Below are 24,125 nucleotides of genomic sequence, written 5' to 3'. Positions count from 1 at the left end.
TTCCTTACAAGGGGAGTCCCATTATATGGAGGTCGAATACAAGAAATGCCTGTCAAGAAAGTAAATTGTCAAGTTTCAGCTTACTTTTACATGCTTAGGGTGGGATTTCACGGAGCACGCGAACGATTTGCGAAGGACGCGAATGACAAAATCCCACATTCGGAAAAGTTTTTCTCCGAATGTTTTCCGACAATGAAGCCGAAAACTATTCTTGCGCAATTTGTGCGAAGTTTTCACGACGTATGTGCGAATGTCGTGTGTATCATTGCTAAAGTACAGCATGTTACGTACACGAAGAACACGCGACGGAAATGCGAACAACGAAAAATGTTTAATAATCATGGGAGAAAATGTACCCAAGGAGAGGTGGAAGCTGTCTTGAGTTGAATTTTTTTCTTTCCTCTATTTCTCCTTTCTTTTTCTCTCATTTTTCTATTGTGTCCTTCCTACATTTTTTTTTTCCTGGGATGTATCTCCACTAGTAAAGCATATGATCTTCTTTTTTTCTTTTTTTTTTTCAGTTCCTCCAACACATAATCTTTATACTTCAAATGAAATTTTACATATACTTTAGATTAATCTTAACTGTATTCTGCGATTTTTTTGTGTATTTCAAACATTTCTTTCTCTTTGCTAGTCTTTAATTTCTTTTGTTACTATAGTTGTTAATAATTGTTTGATGTTTAGGTGTATGCTACGATTTTTATTTGTAGAAAACGTATAGGTCATACATCCCCAAACGTGCGCTAAACGTTCGCGAGAATGTCTCAAAAGGTACGCGAACAGTTTGCGATTACGTCGTAAAATTATCGCAAAAACTTCGCAGATTTCGCGTAACATACGCGAGACATTCTCCAAAGTTTCGGAGTCTGTTTGGGGTTTCACGAACATTTTGCGAACATCACGCGTGTCTTGCGAAGGTCTTACGCATATGACGAGGCTTTAAAGACACTTTCGAGAACGATTCACGAGCAAATCACGACCAAGTGTGCGGAAAAGGTTCGCAGAAAATTTCAAACTTTTTTGAAATTCTCGCCGAAGTAAAAACGACATTCGCGAACAATTGACGACGCTTCCGAACCCTCACGTTCGTTTGGCGATCTTTTGCAGACCAAAATGCGAATGCTGGATTTTGCCATTCGCGTCCTTCGCAAATCGTTCGCGTGCTCCGTGAAATCCCACCCTAACCTACAGAAATGTTAAGTTTGTTACATCGCAATATGAATTCTGCCCCCTCCCCCCCCCAAAAAAAAGAAAAAAAAAAGCAAAGAACATTTGGTGCAGATATAACAAGAAAATGTTTTCTTCCAAAACAAGAGAGTGGGCCATATCTTGTGCTATGTCACAACCAGCAAAGTTCTATTGAAAATAAGCAATCTCTACACTTGTATGCCATATTAAGACTGCATGCTTGCAATGGCTACAATTCAGGTATAATTAATTGCACAGACTTTGCAAATTTCACCAGTTTATCCATTATGATATATGCAATGAAATACAGAGTTTCCAATTTAGTGATTGCAAAGAAAATGATTTCTGCAGTACAATGATCCCCAAGGACTTGATGGGTTAAACTGTCCACTGCAACTGTTGCACACTTCCCTTGTTCTGAGCTCCTCAAAATGAGATGTGACTTACTGCCTCAGTGAGGGAGCTATTACACTCCGGGTGAGACTGGACCTCGCAGGCATCCTGGGCGTCGCCGCACGAGCAGATGAGGCCATTGGAGTGACACTTCCTGGGTGGGGTCAGCAACTTCAAGGGGAGAGGCGGGTCTGGAGCTGATGGATTTTAGATAAGACAGATGAAATTTATTCATATTGTTTTCATTCCACAGAAAAGATCACAAAAGGACAAGGACACTTTACAAGAGATAAGGAAAAATAAAAGGAGTAAAATAAAAGAAACAACCACACTTATGGTAACTATGGTTACCAAAATGTCATGAGCTCCGCTACAAGGTTTTCTTAGGTCACTTGCCCTTTAGAAATAAAACATACATGGACGTTGTGAATAAAATGTGACTGCAGATGTGAATTTGAAGCAACAAATACACAGACTCATTCCAAACACTTTTGTTACTAAAAAAAATGGAAATTTATTTCTATATATCATTTCATTGTGACAAAAACCAAAATTAATTTGAACTGAACTGATGTTAGAGGAAAAAAGGACATAGAGTCATTAACAGACAAAGAGAAATACTAAAGAAGTTAGTAAAAGGTCTAAAAAAGAATCAGTGTAATCTGCAGAAACTCTATCCCCAAATCATAGAATACAACTTCAAAGCTCTCTTTACTTTTTCCATCTTTTTAACTGCACGTGTAAACACTGGTCACTGTAATAAGGTCTGAATAGACAGGACGAAGGCGCGTGGGATATCAACCTGTTGAAGACGAGTCCCGTGAATAGTCTGACAGGTTACTATGTGAAATGCATGCTATAGCAAAATTAGTCCATCCTCAACAGGTCAAAAGTGAATTGATTCAAAACCAAACAAAGTGTAACTATCACTACAGGGAATGCTAAAATTTGTGGGATCTTTTCTCATCATACGATAAATTTTGGGCTGAGCTAGATTCAGGTTATGTGTTACTGTGCTTCACTGTTTTCCTGTTGGGTCAAAGTTGCAGGGTTTTTTTTTGTGTGTGTTTTTGGTTGTTGGTTTTTTTTTTTTTGCAAGCCACTTACTCCTTGTTTTCCAAAGCCACACACTTATTGCAGCATATGCATTACAGCCATTTGGGAAAAAATGAATATATCAGTGAATTCAAATGAAACAATCCTGGTCCTAGATACTAGTAGCTGTTCTTTCCTTTTTCAAATCACTTTATCTATCTATAAAAAAAAATAAGATTGCATAAAGGAAAGGACACTTTGAGAGCAGAAGATATTAGAATAAAAAGAAGAACTGTCCATTTCACATAGTTTTCTGCAAAAGACAAAAGTTATACATGCAATTGAGACACCAAAGTTGTATGCAGAAGGGGTAAAAACAGTACCTCTATCCTTGTTCTGCCGAGCTGTCTTCAGCGGTGACCCAGAGTTCGGGTGAGAGCTGGTGTTGGTCCCCGCCGAACTCTCTTCCGTCCTCTCGCTGCTGGATCCACGCGAGAGGCAGTGGTCAAGGAACGGGTTGGTCCGTTTGATGGAGTCACCACGCAGGAGGACTGAGGCCAGCGTGCTCTGGAGGCGGGCGGTGTCGCACAGCAGGGCGTAGATGACGATGGGTTCCCCCCGACTGATGGGTGGGTGGTGGGGTGGGGTCTGGAGGAGCTCCATGCCAGCAGGCAGAATCCACTCCGCTGTGATGTCGCTAATGGTCGGTTGAAGAGCTTGTCGTACCACTGTCATCACCTTTATATTGATACATTTCACAGAGACAATATTATGATGTCATAATCAGTTAAACCTTGAATGCAAAATGTTTTATATATACGTACATGTATATGTATCCATGCATGTTTCCATGTATACAAAATACATGCAAATGTCTGAATATACATACTTATATACAAGGACATAGCTTAATATTGCATATTTCTCCATTTGAGTCATTCAATTATGATGAGCAATATTGAACACGGGCTATATATTTGGATATTAATGCTAGTTGCATTTCTCTTTGATGATATAACTCACAAAAAAAAAAAAGTTTGTTCACGATTGGTTGATGTCCTAATCATACAACCTGTCATATTATGTGTTGACTCCTAAAACTGTAAATATCAACGCATGCATAAAAAAGGAAAATATTTATCTATTTTCAAAGTCTGCATTAGACCAGGAATACAACACATGATATCAATAACATCATCCAATCCAAGACTGCAGCGACAAAATAAGGCCAGGAATTTTGCTATAATTGAGGATGTCAAGGTCTGCATGATTAGAAAATTCCAGGGTATCTACATGTATGTCAATGCCTGCATCCAAGGAAAACAAGTAAGATACATGTCTTGCATATATATACAGAGAGAGGGGGGGGGGGAACAATTCATACAAATTTACACGCACACTTGTATACACCTATTTACTCTAATCTTTGCTTTCACATTGATCTGTAGTATAATATATTCATATCTACCAGTGATAACAAAATGTCAAAAACAATGCACTGGAGCTACACATATATTGTAGTTATGTCTGTGGCTTTTTTTTTTTTTTTTACATAATTTGTTCTTGCATTTCTTCTTTTTAATTTAGGCTGCCTATTTTTTTTTTCTTTCAAGGAGGATAATGTCACAGCATATGCCATTTAACCTATTGAGGATGAACTGGTTTTGCTATAACATGCATTTCCCATAGAAATTTGCCTGAGTACATACTCATGACAAGACTTCAGTTGGGTAACCAAGCAGTGTAACACCTATGATATCAATTCTAATAGAGAATTCAGGATGGCCTATGAGGTTAGAGGAAAACTTCAGCTTCATTTACTTTTGTAATTTAACAAGACTCCCCTTTCTATCGCTATGATACTATAATCTTGTTAAGAGGACCCTAGTATAGTTTGATTTTTTTTTTTGAAGGAGACACATGTTTCTTCATATCAAGAAAAGAAATGTTGCGCATTTAAACTTACCAGTCAATGCAATACGAAAAAAACCCCTCCAGGATGAATAAGTCTGAACACACGCTATCCTATCTCTCAAAATCTCAAGTTACAAAGGGGAGAGGGGAGGGGTGTGGATTACCTTGCTTTGCATACGCTCTCCTGTAGCGATAAACTCAGCTCTACCTCTTCCTGCTGATGCAATACCGCGGATCAATCGGCGTGATGCATTCTCGCCAACCCCAAATGCATGCACCCTATTGAGTAGAACAATGGCAAAAAAAAAAAGGTAGAATGTGAAAGTGCTGTCTCATGGAGAAAGATGGGAAAATAGTACCTTAACCTGTTAAGGATGAGCTAATTCTGCTCTAACATGCATTTGCCATAGACACCTGCTGGAGTATTCTTGGGACTAGTCTTCAACAAGTTAAAGTCCAAGCATGGTGAAGAAGGTACCAGAGGTAAATATTGAGTGACATAAGGTCGCTGTTGGTGTGCTTTGCTGATATGGAACTAAATCTATACTTTTGCAGGTTGGTGCTATATCAAACTCAGCTTTGTCATTCTTTGTACATGACTGATCACTCAGAGGACTTCAAACAGTACCATCATGTAATCAAAGTGTTCTTTAACCCATTGAGGACAGGATGATTAATGTACAACAACATGCATTTCCCATAGACACCTGCCCGAGTTTACTCAGGACTCGTCCTTAACCCATTGAGGACGGTTTGATTTTGCTACAACACGCTTTCCCATAGACACCTGCCCAAATATTCTCGGAACTCATCCTCAACGTGTTAATGGGGTCAATAATTCACTTGTCCCAATAGACACGGAAAAAAATAACAAAAAGATCACATGACTTCTACTACTGATACATCCACTTAACAAATGTTGATGCACACACACAAACACACACATAAATATGAATGGTTTGTTTGCAAAAACCGATAAGTCCATTTTTGAAGATTTTGAAGTACGATCTCTGTCAAAAAGTACAAAATAATACCTTTTAAATGATACATTGGTCACTACATATAAAGGTATATTTTTGAAGTTATGGTCAAAAGAAACAAAAAATTTCTTATTATTCTCTTTATTTTTCTTGAACTTTAATCGGAAATATCTCCATTTGGCAAATATGGACTTATCGGTTTTTGCAAGCAAACTCTTCATATATTGCCTCAATACAGAGCTGATCATCATTTTGCATTGGTATGAAAAAAAAAAATGAGTGCTTCAGACCTGAAAGCTTCACAGGCTGTGAAACAGAATGAAAAGGAATTCAAAACAAATTGCCTTCTCCGAAGCTGTCTGGTTAACCTTACGAGGCAAATACACACTTCTGAAGTATTTTGGCAGAGCAAAGAAAAAAAGAAATGAACTGTCTGATATATTTCAGGTCTAATCAGTTTGAGATTCTAGGACAAACTGCGACAATACAAGGGTACTTTGAACAGACAGAAAAACAGAGATATATTAAGGAGTAACAGCCATTTCAAGGAAAATAAAGTATCGCTTGATAGGACACTCTTATGAATAATAATAGGAAAAACTCAAAATATCCAGCATGCTGCATTAACACCCATTGGCCATATCACCTAACAAAAGAATGCTAGTACTAGAGAAATAAAAAAACAAAAACAAAAAACAATGAGAGCAACCAAAGAACAATTTTAGCTTGCTTGGGCAAATATAATTCTAAATGGGATCAAAAGTAATAGCTTCCTCTTGGGGAAGAGTCGGCATCTATTTTTGTCCATTTGGCAATCGGAAAAGATGGCATCTAAATTTCTTTGATAAAACACTGTGCTCCAGAGGCCTGAAAAGAGATGGCATTAATTGAAGTGAAACCAAAACATGGAGGTTAGTGTCCATCCCTGATCAAGCAAAGAACATCAACAGGTCCATGAGCAAATCAGTTCAGCAAGGCACGGAGAATAGAGAAAATTACACCACCCAAAAATAGATTGGAGCAAACCTACTTCTCATCATCCACAACTCTGCCTGCATGCTTCTCTCAAGTTAAGTGAGAGATGAAAATGATTGAGATTCAAGAAGAGAGATAGAGAGATAGAGATAGAGATAGAGATAGAGATAGAGATAGAGATAGAGATAGAGATAGAGATAGAGATAGAGATAGAGATAGAGATGAGATAGAGATAGAGATAGAGATAGAGGTAGAGGTAGAGGTAGAGGTAGAGATAGAGATAGAGACAGACACAGAGATAGAGATAGAGATAGAGACAGAGATAGAGAATAGAAATTGAAATAGAGACAGAGATAGAGAGAGAGATGGAGATAGAGAATAGAGATAGCAATAGAGAATAGAGAGATAGAAATAGACATAGAGACAGAGATAGCAATAGAACTATCTATCTGATAGAGAGAGATAGAGAGATAGATATAGAGATAGAGATAGAGATAGAGAGATAGAATTAGAAATAGAAATAGAGATAGAGGTAGATAGATAGATAGATAGATAGAAATAGAAAGATAGATAGAGATAGATAGACAATCAATAGAGAGAGAGAGTATAAGCAAATAAAAGGATGCAAACACACCGACAAAGAAAAATACAATGAGATGGGGGGATAGATAATCCTGACAGGAGAATGAGTAGCAAAAGGACATAAAGACACCAAGAGAGACACATAGAATAACAGAAAGATATAAAAATTGCAAGACAGAAAGGATAGAGAGAGATAGAAAAAAAAAGACAAAAAGACAGTGGGGAGAGAGAAAAACAAAGACAGGGAGTTAAAAAAAAACAAAGAGAATGAGCAGCAAAAAGACACAAACATACAGACAAAGAGAGACTCAGAGTAAAAGAAAGATATTGGCAGACAAAAGGGCAGAAAGAAAGAGAGAGAGATAAAAAAAAAGTCAAAGAGAGAGAGCAAGACTAACAGAAAGCAGGAAAGAAATACAAAGACACAAACAAATAAACAAACAAACAGGGATACAGTGAAACAGAGAGAGATTAACAAATGGAAAGAATGAGCACTGAAAGGATTAAAATGCATTAAAAGCGAAAGATAAACAGATAAAAAAAGCGACAGAGGGGAGGAATGGAGAGAAGAACAAACAGACAGAAAAGCAGAGAAAAAAGGAGACTGGGAAATAGAGATTATTTGAAAGGGAGATAATAATAATAATAATAATAATAATAATACATTTATATAGCGCATTTTCCATAGACATACATGTTCAAATGCGCTTTACCAGTGGATTATTGATATTAACGGAACAAGTGGGTTTTTAGATGTTTTTTGAAGATAGACAGAACAACAGAGTAGGAGAGATACAGAACAAAAGTGACAAAGTGGAAGAAAGACAGAGGCAAATAGGCTGAAAGACTGAGAAACAAGTCAATACAGAGAATCTGAAAAGAAGAGAGAGAGAGAAAATGAGTGAAGGAAAGGGAGAGGGAGGGAGAGAAGGAGGGAATTAAAAATCATCACACAGGAGTTGGGATTTTATATCTCAAGGGTATTGACTGGTGTTCCTGTTCAGGATGAGCGTGTCCATGTGAGTCCGTGACGTCATTCTGTGATGCCGTTTCCCCGTCTCCCTACCGGTCTGCACCTCCAGCAGCGACACTCCTAATTCCCACCTGCTGATCAATATGTATGCTTGACAGGTCCTGTTTCTACAAGGCATTGATTTTCCATTGCTTTCTTCTTCCGCCTCTATTCTCATTTTCTCACCCCCACCCCCCCCCCCGCTACCTCAAAACACTCATACAACTACATGTCTCTTCTCTCTGTTATGTCCATTTCTTCTGCACCTTCTATTATCCTTGCACATCTTTGATTTACTTCACCACTGCTCTTTTCCATTCCTCGCTAAGCTTTCTTTCTCTCCAGCGGGTTTCAATCCACAATTCCCATTGTTATAGCCATCTTAAATTATATTTTCAACCTTTCAGCCATCTCTTCTGTTTCTCGCAATATATATCATTCCCCTCTGCTAGCCTCAAACATCTTATTTGTACCATCTTTAATCGTTTGACTGTAAGCAATCTCTCCCTATTCTTTACTTTAGTTTAATATATCATCTCCATTACCTGCAATTCCACTACAAACAAAGAAATGTGTACCTGTTTCAGCCATGGCTCAGTTTCCTTATATTCATGTCTTCTGTATGTCTGTCTTTATGTCTCTAGATATTGTAGATGATTACGATATCAGTATGATCATACTGTGTGTTTAGTACTCTAGTTTAAGGATATATCAGAAACTTGGCAAACTCATTAAGCACATTCTATTTTTGAGTATTTTTCAAGCATGATTGCCACTGTCACTAAGTGTTTTAGTAGGTTTTGTTTGCTAGGGTTCACATTATCTACTACAAAAAATCAATCATTGGTTCCCTCATGATGTCATCAGGCCTGATCCTGTATGGTCCTGTAATCCTATTTGTTTAAGTACCGTTTATTCAAAGGGTTCACAGTATCTGCTACACAAGCAACTCATTGGTTTCCTCATTATGATGTCATCAGACCTGATCCTGTTTGAACATGATCCTGATCCTGTCATCCTAGTTTTAGTAGGTTTTGTTGGAAGGGTTCACAATATCTACTACATGAGACCCTCATTGGTTCCTCGCAATGATGTCATCAGGCCCGATCCTGATCCTGATCCAGTGATCCCATTTGTTTAAGTAAATTTAATTGAAGGGTTCACAATATCTACTACACGAGCCCCTCATTGGTTTCCTCATGATGATGTTATCAGATCTGATCCTGTTTGATCCTGATCCTGATCCAGTGATCCTATTTAAGTAAATTTTATTTGAAGGGTTCACAATATCTACAACACGAGCCCCTCACTGGTTCCCTCGTGATGATGTCATCAAGCCTGATCCTGTTTGATCCTGATCCTGTAATCCTAGTTGTTTTAGTAGGTTTTGTTTAAAGGGTTCACAATATCGACTACACAAGCCCTGTATTGGTTCCGTCACAATGATGTCATCAAGGCTGATCCTGTAAATACCTCAGTCATCATGCCTCTATCACCCCTACATTGACCTATGGCAGCTGCACCAGGCAATAAAAAACCACGAGAAGAGAGATTGTGAGAGAAGATTGGACAGAAGTGATAGAAAGGGGCAGAGAAGGATACCTGCTTCTATTTTTACAGCCAGATGGCAACTAGCAGTAGACACTTGTTTTCTTCAAATCCTCAATTACCGAGGTGATCAGAGGTGTGAATCAATCCAGCTCTGACCGGCTCAGGTGCCTCCATCTTGTTCTTGTTCTTTTTTATTTCTCTTTCTGCTTCAATAATGGTTCGCATGTAGCGACACACATTTCAGCTTCTAACACACAGCAAACATTTGTAGTGCATTATCACTTTGCCTTTATACAGTCGGAGATCATTAACCGGACTGTATAGTTTTGGTTGAGACTTAGCTTCAAGTTTATAAAATTTTTTAGGTGAGATAATGAGAAACCTCTTATGAAATATGAAAGAGCATGTAATTCCAAGAAGGAGTCAACATTTATTTGATAAAAATTGGTCTTGAAATGGCTGAGATACCCAAAAAAAGGGCGATCCTAATAAAATTGACAGGCCACGGCTTTTATTAGGATCTCTTAGTTTTACCTTGTTTTTGGATACCTCAGTCATTTCAAAACTGATGATTCCCTTTAGAATTGTATGCTCTTTACATTTCATAGAGTGGTTTCTAAATATCTTGCAAAACATTACAAGCTGAATCCTCACCTAAACCAGTACTGTACAATCCCTTTAAAGGAAGACAAAAGTGCTTTAAGCCAACTTTGGCAATATAAGCTTTACAGTTTTCTAACTTTTGTTTCTTTTAATAAATATTTTCCTTCTAATGAAGTCAGGCAAATCATATATTCCTGAATTTAAAGCTTAGCATCTGACAAATTTATACATGCCAAAACCCATTTTCCTGACATTATATGTGACCCGCTACAACAAAATGATCCTAAAGTCGGGCGAGGTCGATTAGTCGAAAATTGCATGATAAAATCCCCTAATCTTTCTGCTTTAAATTGATATATAACACATTTTATAAAAACAATCGGCTGCGGAGATATCGATGTTTAAAAGAGAGCATGTCGAGACGTCTGGAAAATCACTGTTTCGAGAAAAGCGCCCTATAAGTCATCCTCTCGACGCAATCGCGATCAAGGGACACGCAAGTCAGTTTTCACCTTCGGACATTAGAAGGTAAGCCCTAACAACCCCCGAAGAGTTCATTCAAGCACATCAGCGTCGGCGGTCTCCTCACCAACCAATCAGTGACCAGGATGTGAGAGGCGGCTGAGCATTGCGCACCCCGCCCGCACGCACCAGTCGACTGGGCAGTGTGCGAGCTTCACGCTTCGGTTAGCAGCAAGCAGCAAACTGACCAATGAGATCACTTTGGTCGTTGTTAGGGGCGGAACCTATCTGTGGCGCTCAATCCAAATTTTCGAACCAGTTTCTGCTTCGTTGAAACGCCAAAAAACATGGCTCAGAAAAACGCTATTTTTTGGTCTTTTCTTTGATCATTTTGCTTCAAAATTTCGGCAGATGATAGAAGACATGTTAGACTTCAATGATATATCAAAATCAGAAAATAGCAAGTTTTGACCAATTTTAATGCTCTGACTTCAAACACGATTTTCACGGCTTCGACCGTGCGCGACTGTAGGACCTTTTTGTTGTAGCGGGTCACATATGTCTTTCCTGAGGATGCATCACATTTACACACATAAGCACTAATGTGGCAGAATCAGGCAAATCATATATTCCTGAATTTAAATCTTAGCATCTGACAAATTTATATGTGCCAAAACCCATTTTCCTGACATTACATGTCTTTCCTGAGGATACATCACATTTGCACACATAAGTACTAACGTGGCAAACATATTTATGAAATCGTTATATATATCATGTGTGGGTAGGTGTCTTCATGTGAGTGCTAGACTACATATGGGACATTCTGAAGTTATATCTTCCTTACTTTGACTTCACTAACCCTTCAACATACATGCCAACCCTAGAACTCGGTTAATAGGAATAACAGATATGGTAGAAAAAAAAAATAGGCATTTTCATCTTATATGGGAACACAGGTTGAATGAAGTTTCTTCTTTCATTCATCACAAAAAAAAAAGAATAATGCTCTCATAAAATGGTGATATATGAGGAGAAATGTGGGATGGGGTGATGTAGAACAGGATATATGTGGAAGGAGTGATATGGGAGGGGTGATATAGGCCCAAAATTGAGGATGACGGGAGGGAAATGAGTGGATGTGAGGGCGGTACCTACGTATTCCTGGTTCATGAAGACACGGGAACTGACTCATCCACATCAGCGCAGCTCCTCAACCTATCCATGCCCACTCAGGCAAAACAAGTGAATTTAAAATGATGAAGAGATGCTCTACTTAGGGGGGTTGCTGGGGGGGGGGGGGCTTGCAGTTGGGGGTGGGGAAGGAATCACTGTCAGTGAGTAATGAGTAATGAGAATGAATAATTTATAGCCCTTGGAGGGAAGGCAGAGCAGAAAGTCATTGGATCACTTCCACCGCATTAATTTTCATTTTGGGATGCTTAATAGTTTTCTGGCATTCCCAACAAGAGAGAAAGAAAAAAAAACCAACCCAAGAATGGTGGTTTTTAAAGTAGATACCATTATATAGCACTTTTTTCTGATTCCCTGAATCCTACGGGATTTAGAGATACATTAACTAACCACACTACTACATTACTCCTCTTCTTCTTCTTTTTTCTTTTGCATTAAAGATGAAGCCCATCTGCTTTCTAGTTTGATGCAGTGCACTGATATGACTGTTTTATAACACACTGGTTCTGTAAACTTTTGAATGACATAATGCACATCAGATGATTCTACATGTAAAGGCCAGACAAAGGACCTCAATATTATGAGGAGAGAAAGCTTGCTGTTTGAATTTTTTGTTTGTTTGTGTTTGTTCTTTAACTTATCACCTTCTGTCCTGATTGCCTTCCCAAGGGTTCATTACACTATCACATTTCCAGGCACCACTGAAAGCATGGCGTACCTTGACTATCAACCTCCCCCCCCCCCCCCCACCATTATGTCCTGACAAAAATAACTCCCCATTTGACTGCGTAAAGCCTGAAGATAAAAGGGAAAATTCAGACCCCATCTCAAGGCCGCTCTGCAAATCACCCTTCTTCAAGCACCGGCGAAGATATAATGTCATTTCCGATGAAATTGATGATACCGCTGATGGTTTAATGTCATTTGAAGCAATACAAGGGACATTCACTTCAGGCCCTCTACCAGCTTCCAGACCAAACTCCACTACTCAGCAGTGAATAAGAGTAGCCAGAGCACCATGGAAGGTTGCATATCCCTTCAATTTGGGCTGCTCTCTGTTTTCTTTTTGTTGTTGTCGTCGCTGTTTTTTGCGGCTTCCTGGCATATTTCCTGTGCCAAGACTGAGAGCTCAAGCGCATTAGCTGCAAGCTGGCTGCTTCATTACTATGGTAATGACATACATCTCTTCCGATCCTATGAGCAAATTGGAATTGAGACAGTTATGTAAAAGAAGAAAATAGTTTATGTACACAAACATATATATGTAAATATATATATATATATATATATATATATATATATATATATATATATATATATAAATGACATATTTCTTTTCCCACTGTCAATCTGTCCGTCTCCCCCTCTCTCCATCTCTTTCTCTTTTTCTCACTTTTTCTTCTCTTATCTTATCATCTTATAGGCATTTCTGGTCATCAACATCCCCATCAAATATGAATCCACCCATTCCTTTCTAATACCCCCGCACACTGCACATCAATTTGTGCCTTTTTGTCTGCTGTGTTGTCTCCCTGTCATGTTAGACTTGTCTCATTCTGTCTTGTCTCTTAGTCTACCTATATTAGTTCCATTGTTGTCCCAGTCTCATTTCATGTTCATTTGCGTGTGTGTACGTGCATGTGTCTGTTTGCTACTCTGCCTTTTCAGTGGGCTTCCAGACCGTCATTTTTCTTTGTGCATCAGTCTCTTTTTCTATTTATGTTCCTTACCTGAAAAGCCCACATTCAACATGCTTTTTTTTTTAGTAGATCCCTCTGTATTTTGCAGTTTGCTTTAGTTATGTCATTTTCATCATTTCAGTTTTCAAGACAATACATAATTACTATAAAAGGTTCCACAATAATTGTATACTCTTCTCAGTTTGCTTTGTGTTGCTTATAAAACCTTATTCTGTTACTAAAGAAAGTGAAATGTCTATGTTCTTGTTGAAAAATGAAATAAAATATGAATTGAATTGAACGTTATGCATCTACAGCAGAGCCTCACGATTGTGGTTGTGAGTACACATTAGGGTGCAATGTGCATTCAGTAAAGGTTTGCTACCTTTTAATTCGGGCAGATTATTTGCCACGCATGATTGATTTCATTGCTCAGTTAATCCCTCACCATCCAAGTTTTATTTGTTTTTTACCCGCTTGCACTAGATCTTTTTTTTTTTTTAAATAGCAGTAGTAATAACAACAATAAGATCACGTCTAATGTGCCGGCATCCATTACAAAAAGTCTACACGCGAACGGTGACAAACAGATAATGAGCTATGACGTAGATCCGTCATTTGCATACCACCTATCACAGTGCGTTGAGCGTTAAAGAATAATACATATTCATGATGCAATCACACGCCACAAATGCTACATTGAGCTAACGTATTAATGAAATCTAAATAGTAATACAGACATGCGCACCTATACGATAATTGTCACATCACAAATTTGCATACGCGCTAAGTCACGATCACGCGTTGACCCGATGCGACCTCGTAAGGCCAATGACATTTAGCCAATCAGCGTAGCGTATTCAAGTGAGAAGCACGCAAGTACTTTAGTGTATGAACATATTGGTGGGTTAATCACTCAGGGCTAAACTGACCTGGTTTATGAATATTGAAAAGGTACCTATGGCGAGTTTTCACAAAATTCCTCCAAACTCAGTATGAATACACGTGAGTATTCGCTGCAACTTACTAGACAGGTGCATTGTACAAATACAACAGGTATGGCAGTAAAATAACCCTCCCAAAATGGCCTTCAGGCTCACAGTTGGCACACTGCGCCGTCAATGTAAAATTGCGTGTTGTCGTAGAGCTGATCGCGTTTGAGTGAGAAATGACACCTAATTTTCAACTCGAAAGGTACCAATGTAAAATTTTCACAAAACTCTACAAATGAGGTATGTAAAGCAAGCTCGAAATCTAGATTTTCATAAAAACCAGGTGCATTGAAGCAAAAAGACATATTCTGGGAGGTATGAGTTCGTAAATTTGAGAGTCCATGTAAATGTCCTATACCTGATTGCGCGCTCTGCGCGGTGCATTTAAAAACGCTCATTTCCTATGGAGGATGTCACCGCACTTTTTGTAATGCCATCATAAATTAGATACTCATTGTGTAGAGAAGGCAGAAGAAAATATGAACAGAGATATGAGATATGGATGAAGAGACATTTACATTTATCATTCTTATCTTTTGGGGAGTCATATTTTTATTTCCTGATGATGAATTCAACTTATTTCATTTTATCTTATTTCACTTTATTTCATGGTAAGAAGATACCTTAATCATCTCAACAAAACGCATAATTTTGTCACATCTTTCCACCTCCTCATCAATTCTTTATGTGCCATGTTCGCACGCCTGTCGATGGCATGCCAACTTCGCATATTCTACTCAAACCCGCCCAAACTGAACGATAGATAGCCAAATGCCGCAGTAAAATGAACACGTTTCTGGCGATTCCATTCCAGTCCCATGTAGCTTGTATTTAATGCAATGAGTGACTATCAAGGGGTATAACCCCTACTGGATTTGCGAGTAGATTCTAAGTTTCTATCACTATTTTGTGTGCAAAAGTCATGCCTCTTTAATTATGTATGAGCTACAGGGCAAAGCAATCACACATTTTGGTCATACAATTTACATCAAAAACAAACCGTGGCCTTTCCTCTCCAACTTTGCTCCTTACATGTCCATGGCAACAAAGTTAAATCTATAAAGGCTACACGGATTTGAAAAACAAAATGTTTTTTCCAAAGCATAACTACATTGAAGCCTCAGAATAATGTGGCACTCAGGGGGTTTACACCATGGCATATAAAGAGTTAAAAGGAAAGTCATCCTTTCATCTTTGGCCCATCGTGGCGGGACAAGCTGGGACCTTACTCACTTATGGATGCATCGTTGCTATGAAATGTGCACTGTCACAGCTGCGCAGTAACCATGTACAGTGGCAGCGACTACACTCGACTAGATGCACTCCATCAAAGGCAGGTTATTCTTGAAATCAGTCTGACTGGGAGCAGATGTATTACCTTGTGTGTATGTCTGCTTTAGAAACGGATCTTAAAGTCACAGCTGTGCGGTTACCATGCACATCATAACACATTCCGGTCGCCGTGATAAAGAATGCTATTATTAACCTGTTTTGGTGCCTTGTTTCTTAAGACATGTGCTTCCGCAGTAGGATGGAGCATTTAATAGCTAACATATGGAAAACTTGCGCGCATTTGCTCCGGAGCGAGAGCACCGGTGCTTATAACACGTGAAAAGACGCGTCATATCCCCCTCCTTTGGGACAAAAATAGCTCTGCACAAAAAACATGGCTATGAATTCAAAACCCTCGCACTCCAAATGAAACTAGAATGTACCCTCTTTCTACTCCGTGTATTTCCCCAAAAAATAGGTTTGGGGAAATTAGGGCACTTTTCCTCTGAAATTCTGCTTCAAATCACCAAATCTTGAGTTTGTCTATGGCGGAGTACCCAAAATAAGCCATAATTTTCGGACATGCCCATATAAATCACAGGCTGTACCACGGAAGCTTGGTGGAATTGTTTACCCTCGCACTTCAAAATGAAGTAGAATGTTTGGGCTCTTCAGTGATGTATAACTTGCTTTGATTGGTCAGAGAGAAATTAGGGCACTTTTCTTGTCAAATCAAAGAATGTTTTACAAAACTGCTTGTGACTTTGCTAAAGCGTGCGAGCTCTTGTGCTGTCCATTGTACACAATTCCCCTAATGCTTACGGAAACGGACGAGTGTGCGTAAACAAACGATTGTGTTTGTGCTGTGAAACGAAGGCGGGAGAGTTCAAGTTATTTACAATTTTCGCTGGATATCATGCCTTTTGAATCGTCTTTCGTCCACATTATAATAGATTAGTCTTTATTAATATTCTGACAATCCGGCAGAGTGTATTACCACTTCTTTCAGAGCTAAATATTGCCAAATTCAAGGATCATCATGCGTATTTTGCTCTGCAGAGATGACTTGAGGTTGCAACAAGCCGTGCTTGAACAGACCATGGTTCAGTCCCATTAAATCAACAGGGGTGTGTGAACCCATTATGTAGATACTGTACGCGTTGGTGTGTGTGCTCGTGAATGATCAACTTGTGTGGTGAAATGGAAATGCCGTTATTTTTACATTGTTCGTAATGCATACATGTTCAACTATTAAACTAGTCCGAAAAAACAAATGGTAGTACAGATCTGCTATTGTCTTGAAAGACGTATTCTGTCCCTCCAATAAGCACACGCACGGTTCTCCCGATTCCCGTACAATGGACGAGTCCGCTCCTTCCCATATTATGCTCGAGTGCACTCGGCAGTTGGCTCTCGGCGACTACGTGCACTCTGGTCTGTCAACCCTAAATGCGCGAAATCGTGCGAAAGTTTTCCATATGTTTTAGGTTTTATCAAGTTGTCTCCTTTCCCTCATCATTTTGTTCCTTCTCCCCTCCCCGCCCCCCCCCCCTCTTTCTCTTCCTATACCTCACTTCCGCACTGTGTCAGTTCCATGGAAGTTGCAGATATCTGATGTATTCATACCGAAATGCTTTAATCTGGACCATCAAACTTTGAAAAGTCCCTGTAAAAAATAGCTGTCTTTATAAACCCATTGAGGATGGTCTGATTTTGCTATGACACGCATTTCCCAAAGACACCTGCCCAAGTATACTTGGGACTCGTCTTTAACAGGTTAATGAGGAGTCGTTCTCTTGCAGGATATGCTTGATCAATATCATTTTTATGTTCTGCACATTTGTAAAAAAAAAAAAAAAAAAATAAGGAAATTATTGTGTCTATATCACTGCTGATGTTAGCTCACTCTGTATTTTATGTTTTGTGTCTTTTATAGAAACGTATTCAACAATCAAAGTGCAATACCAGGAATTGTTTCGAATATTGTAGATAACTCAATAATGTATTCACCTACAACAATGTACTGTAAAACCAGAAATACTGGCTGCACGAAATTTGAAATTTGACCGAATTGGAGCTGACAGCCTCTTTTATGCATTATCTTTTCTTGAATTGCCACTGATATTCAATGTCAGTAGAGAAGTCAAAACTTTTGTGTGCATTTGATTTCACAAATCTTGGCTTCTTGCAAAATTTGCACAAATTTCATGCACACGAAAGTTTGGGGTTTTAAAGTATAGTTATGAGGATACATATTCTCATATCATATGTGTCTTTTGATATCCTTCTTAAAGTCTTCATAAGTTCATATGGAATGATTGGGTAGCTATCCTTGAAGCATGAACGGCAAACTTTGGAAAAGGGAAAGTGATATTAAAACGGGATGGCATCTCAATCACGCCATAGTGAATAATCACAAAGACAGCATGCTGCCATTGGTTCACCAACAGGTCAAAACACTGAGTTAGCATTTCAAGCCTTGATAGCTTGAAATTCTCCCTCACTACTTCCCTCCATCTCCCTCTCCTTCTCTCTCTTTCTTTGCACGACCTCAAAGAATATTTTTTTTCTCTCCTTCAACATCACTTCCTGGAGGTAATTGCATCATGGTTGGGCAGTTGACACTAAAACACGCTTTCTTCAAGAATTTTTACAAGCCCGAGAGATGGAGACGATCCGCATTCTGCCACTCGGCGAATTTGCAGATTGCATCTCTGGAGTGGACAGGAGCCCCAATCAGAAATCAGGCGATTGCCGATCTTCTGTCCGGTTGCCACGGGCAACTGCCATCTGGAGTGACAGTGGCCTCGGCGAATCAAACAATCCGTGGAGTGCTGGGAAATCAGAAATGTCAACCGTGATGTTGGCGAGCTGTGTATTGCACCGATGCCAACAGGAAGCAACTTACTCATTTGTATCATCCACATCAGCTTACAACACTGCAACACTGCAACACCTTGATTTATATACTTGTTTAGGTTTCCCTAATTCAAACTTCGCTTCAGCAAGACTAACAGGCGTCACATAAAATTTAAAAGCCATTTGGTTTGGGTGTATCAACGTGGCATTTACACATTGCTGCTGCATTTGTCTTGTATCCCATCTTCCATTACTTGTTATACTCTATCAGTAATTACTGTTGGCAAACAGACACAACATCTTCACCAAGACTTCCGTTAGGCATTTAAGCTTCTGTCACTGGTGTCTTCCGTCACAGTGTAAACATCCTGTTCAGTTTTCAAACAAAGTTGATATTTTTGAAGGTGCCCTTTCCATGAGTCAATTTGTCATCATCTAATTGCCCCCGACACCATTGCTTCAGCCACCAGGACTTTGTGGCTGATGAGATCCATACACTGTTAAAGCAAAGTAGAACTCTGGGGAAAGATATTGGTATATGTTGGGAAAGATCGGTTTTGCTCAACAATAGCAAGTTACAGTCTACAAACTTCTTTGAGTTCTTTACAAATATCTTAGATAATTCCTCTTAAACACACACATACAATTAATTTGAACATGCAATAGAATGCAGGTCACATACATGTGTAGGCAAAGAATCGGGAGTAAAAATAAGAAAGAATAAAGAGCAGCAGCATATGCTAGTGTTCTATCAAGTCTTTTGTATATAATTTTCAAAATCTCCTAATGATATTTCAAGGGAGGGTGCCTACTTCTACATCTTTGCAAGCACAGAAGATTGAAATCATATTTTAAAAAAAATGTCAGAGTGAAATTTCCTAACCTGTATAAAAATGATATCGATGTTCTTGTTCAACAAGGTAATGCAGAATTGAAAAAAAGTTATCATTGAATGTTCAAAAAACAAAATTATGCTTTTCAGCAATACTGTTGATTCTTTGAATTCAGAAACAGTTCTGGATGATTGTAATTTAGAAAGTGTGTCATGTTTTAAAATTTCTTGGTATTTTTCTTTTACAATCCTATAATGACAACCCCCCAGAAATGGATTAGTTTATAGCCTTATTTTGTTACCCATCCACAAAATCTGCATTTCTTCTTATTATTGCTACCATTGCCTAAGCTATGACTATGATTAGATTTTCTTTAACCTATAGTTCGCAGTTGAAGGGTTTGTCGTATATTCTTTTTTTCTTTTTTTCTTCTTCTTTTTTCTTCCTCAAACCTCCGAGGATCGTTGTCCCTGTTGCATATTCCTGTCTATTTTGTTACCTCTTCGTCGCGCTATAGTCTTGTTTCCTGTATTGTCGTCAAGTCAGTTTTCTTTCCTATAAGTAGTCTTGTTGCTGTCCCAGTTTTGCCTCATGCTTATTATTTTGTTTGTTGTTGTTTTGTGTGTGACTGTTTGTCCGTCTGTCTCTCAGTGGGCTGCCAAACTTTTTGTGCCAAACTTTTTGTGCCGCTTTGTTGCTGTTTTCAATCAATTTTTGCATCGAGCTTTTAGTCCAAGAGGGGCCCACACTCTACAAGCATTGTCTTTTTAGTGGATCCCTTCGTTTTTTTTCACGCAGTGCATATTTACAATTATTTCACTTTCGTTACCTCAGCAACTACTGCAATGTAACGCTACTGTAAGTCTTTCAATTATTGTTGTTTTTTCTGTACAACTTTATAGGCATTGTTTCTGTCACTCAAGAAAGTGAGATTTATGTTTATATATCATTTCATTGTGTAAAAACGAAATAAATTTGAACTTGAACTTGAACTTGAAAAAAAGAACTAGGATTAAATAGTCACCAGCACACAGACTTTATTTATTCTTTCGGCACATAGACTTTAGTCAATATTTCACTGTGATTGTTTGACATCTTGAAATAAGATTCTGTACAATGTGTGTAGTTCTTTGATTTATCCCCCCCCCCCCACAAAAAAGAAAGAATGGAAAGTCTCAAAACATAAGTGTTGAAATCATGAGAAAGGAATGGAATTGAGCAAGAAAAAAATAGAAAATTAACATGCAATGTCTGTAGATTCTATTCAGCCTACAGGATGTGACTTCAAAAATTGATTTTCCAGTACAATATCAAACCACTAATCACCAAACTTAAAACTTGGTTTGCCGTCTAAGATTTAAAAAAAAAAAAAATGGTTAAGTCAGACCACTGGACCTCTCCCACACTCTGAAATTGTGACTAGGAGATACTAAGACAGAGATTAAGTATTTCTCGCTAGGTGCATTAATGGGCTGTGGTCTTCTCTCTCACGGGAAATGCTCTTTGGTGGTAAACTGAAGAGCTAGACAGACCGCTGCGGGGTACAAAGAGGTTATTGAGTAGGCACGAACCCCCACTTCCTCCGGAATAATCAGCGCAGCTCCTGCCCATTTACTCCGGCACAGTAGATCAGTCAATGCTGACATTGTAAATTTCTTTAACATGATGCCTTAGGAGGTGATGGTGGGGGGGGGGGGTGGGTTGGAAGTAGGCAGCTTATGTGTTCGCAAACACACACACACACACACACACATGTGCTTACAAGTGTTCATTTCCTAGTAAAATATAGCTCTGTGTAGAGATTGATTAAAGCCACAGTGGAAAATGAGAATGTAAAAAAACATTCATCTACAGTAGATGTGGAAATTTTAGCAGTGTGCATGAAACTAGCAAAACAGTATGCACACTCAAGAATGCATTTGCATACAAACACACACACACACACACACGCACATGGGTGCACCTGAACATACATAAGTAAACTAATGCTCCACACAGAGATTCACTATAGCCATCCTTGAAACTGAGGACATGAGAAAGAGTAATCTCCAGTAGATGTGGAAGTTTTATAAGTATGATTTTTTGCAAATTTTGTGCAACATGAAATTAGCAGAAAAACAAAAAATATACAAATTCACAAATACATTTCTATGCAAACACACACACAGGCATACATATACACGCATTTAAATATACACGAGTAAATTATTGCTCCAAATAGGGATTGAATATAGTCCTGATACAATACAAGAATGTAAGAAAACAGTCATCTGCAATTAATGAGGAAATGAGCTCAAGACACTTACCTTGTGTGGGGAACATTACTGCGCACCAAGTCCAGAATCTCTGCAGTGTTGTTGGCTCCTCCATCTGTGAAGATGAAGATCTGGCGGGGGCAACCCCGCACCACGGGATGTCGATACACCCACTGCAATGGCACCAGGAGGTTCGCCACATTACCGAGGTCGGCGCGCATGCACCGCAGGTAGGCACTGGCTTCACTCACATTGTCCTGGGTGTAGGGGCGACTCGACTCGAACAGGGGTTTGTAAGCCGAGCCAAATCCAATGATGTTAAAGCGGCAGTTCATCGGGAGGCTCTTTAGCACCATCATCAAGGTCTCGCGGGCGTTGGCGATGTACTCCCCGCTCATGCTACCGCTCCTGTCAACGAGCAGCACGTACTCGCCGGGGACATCAAACCGATAGGTTAGCATTTGCTGTGTCAACTTCTCAAAGTCCGGGCAGTAATTGAGCATCAGCACCGGGTTGTGCATCACATCCTTCAGTAGACGCTTTTGTAGGAAAGTCCTCGTTTTGTCTTCCGTGTCGTCTCCTGAATTCTTGTACTCGTTCTCCGTCTTCACAAACTGCTCGTATGCCGTTGGGCTGATGTCACCGTGTTCCAGAATGACTACTGGCACATGTGGTTTTGGGTAGTGGATGGTTATGGCGAGATCGCGGTCCATGGGGTGGGGCTCGGCAAGGGTGACAAAGACATTGGAAGCATTGGAGGCAAACGGCTCTGCGTCAACACGAATGGCGTGAGAAGAGCTTGAGACTCCAGAAAGGAGTGAGGGGGCTCTAATCTGAAAAGAGGAATTTTAAAAAATAAGACAAATCAAATTTCTATGTTTCTTTTTTTTTTTTTTTTGGGGGGGGGGGGTCTCATTACACCAAACAAAAATCCAACTAAATTATCACAACAGCCCCATCATGATCACATCATGCTTCAGAGATTCGAGATTTAAGTTTTAGTTTGAAAGAGATTTGACAGAAAACTAGACAGCCAGCCATTACACTCTATTTGCTTTCAATAGAGTGAAAACAACATTGAAGTAATTCTATATAAAATAAGTCCCTCTCTAAAGACACAAAATCAGCTTATAATGTCTACATTAATCTGAGTTAGCAATTATTCCACCAAAATTGCATTTCCCTTCTTAGATCCAAAACTAAAGTATACTACTTTAAGACAATTCTCCGCTCACCTCTAACTGAAATTCAAACTCGTATTCCTGCAAATTCTCTCCAACCTCCTCTGTGATGTCAAGTAGCGAGCGGTGCATGTGGTCAGAGGCACTCCCGGATGCTGACGATGATGACTGTGACATCTGAGTAGTATTTGCAGGCAGCTGCTGGGGCTGGGGAGCATTTTCCCGGACTGTATGCTTCTTGTACCGAGGCGTAAAGACGCTGGGTACATGGAGCTTGGCCTCGCCCCGTGTGCCCGTTCCCAGGAGCGAGGAAATACTGAGGAGGATAGTGACTGTGCCGTGGGGCCGGATCGTGCCCAGGTTGGCGCAGAAGACGCGGGCGTTGTGGAACTCAGACAGGGCGAACTTTCCGGGCGGCAGGACGTTGGGCTGGTTGGGCGTCATGGTAACGCGGCCGGTCAGGATCTCATTGAAGTGCTCCACCTGTGTCCGGTCCTTGAGATGCACCGTGATGGTGCGACCCTGCAGCATGCGGGCCTCGAAGGCGGCGACCGTCGTGTTCTCATTCATCTTGAAGGCGAAGACACCCTCGACTACGTGGTCCTCCTGGTTGAAATAGGTCAGTGAGGCCGCCAGCCCCACGGAGAGGCCATTGACGCATGCCGACACACGGGCTGCCTGCAGGGTCAAGGGAGCCCTTGTGTGGCGATTGATCAACCCTGGCATGATGGGTAAGTGAGTCAGGGAAGGTCAGCTCATTTATGACACTCCTGCGCAGGGTTACAACTTGCCGTCTGGAAGGTGTTTAATCCACAATAGCACATGGTTTTGACTTGATCGTCAGTTGATTCTACCTGTGAAGGACAATGATAGACAAAATTATTGAGAACTGTTATTCCAAAAATTATAGGCAATATATATAGTTCATATGGATGTAGATGTATATGAGTTGTGATTTGATTTCAAATCTAATCTACCATGTATTCAAGCACTATGCCACACAATGGATACTGCTACACCCATAAACTTCCCAATCTCAAGGTCTGCGAACATGAAATGTAAAGCAATCCTGTTACTGTAAAAGCTGTTATTTTCACAAATGAGGAAGTCACAGACATTTTTGCAAGATGTTTTCACAATTTTACACGGAGGCTTATCGCAT

At 39.6% G+C, this 24,125-nt stretch overlaps 1 protein-coding gene across 1 annotated transcript in view; it reads right to left on the bottom strand.

Moving 5' to 3' along the window:
- Positions 1-24,125, bottom strand: part of LOC140238939 (von Willebrand factor A domain-containing protein 5B1-like) — a 106,811-nt gene that overhangs the window by 12,708 nt on the left and 69,978 nt on the right. The window contains exons 2-6 of the mRNA XM_072318835.1: positions 23,018-23,817; positions 21,834-22,615; positions 4,698-4,812; positions 3,003-3,357; positions 1,639-1,775 (exon numbers count right to left, since the gene is read on the bottom strand). Of these exons, the coding sequence (XP_072174936.1) occupies positions 1,639-1,775; positions 3,003-3,357; positions 4,698-4,812; positions 21,834-22,615; positions 23,018-23,689 (2,061 nt within the window). The 5' untranslated portion in view covers positions 23,690-23,817. The remainder of the gene's footprint in view (positions 1-1,638; positions 1,776-3,002; positions 3,358-4,697; positions 4,813-21,833; positions 22,616-23,017; positions 23,818-24,125) is intronic.

Source organism: Diadema setosum, chromosome 15, assembly GCF_964275005.1.
Source record: "Diadema setosum chromosome 15, eeDiaSeto1, whole genome shotgun sequence".
Lineage (NCBI taxonomy): Eukaryota > Metazoa > Echinodermata > Echinoidea > Diadematoida > Diadematidae > Diadema > Diadema setosum.
The sequence above is the reverse complement of the archived record's forward strand: the minus strand, read 5'-3'. Positions and strand labels throughout refer to the sequence as shown.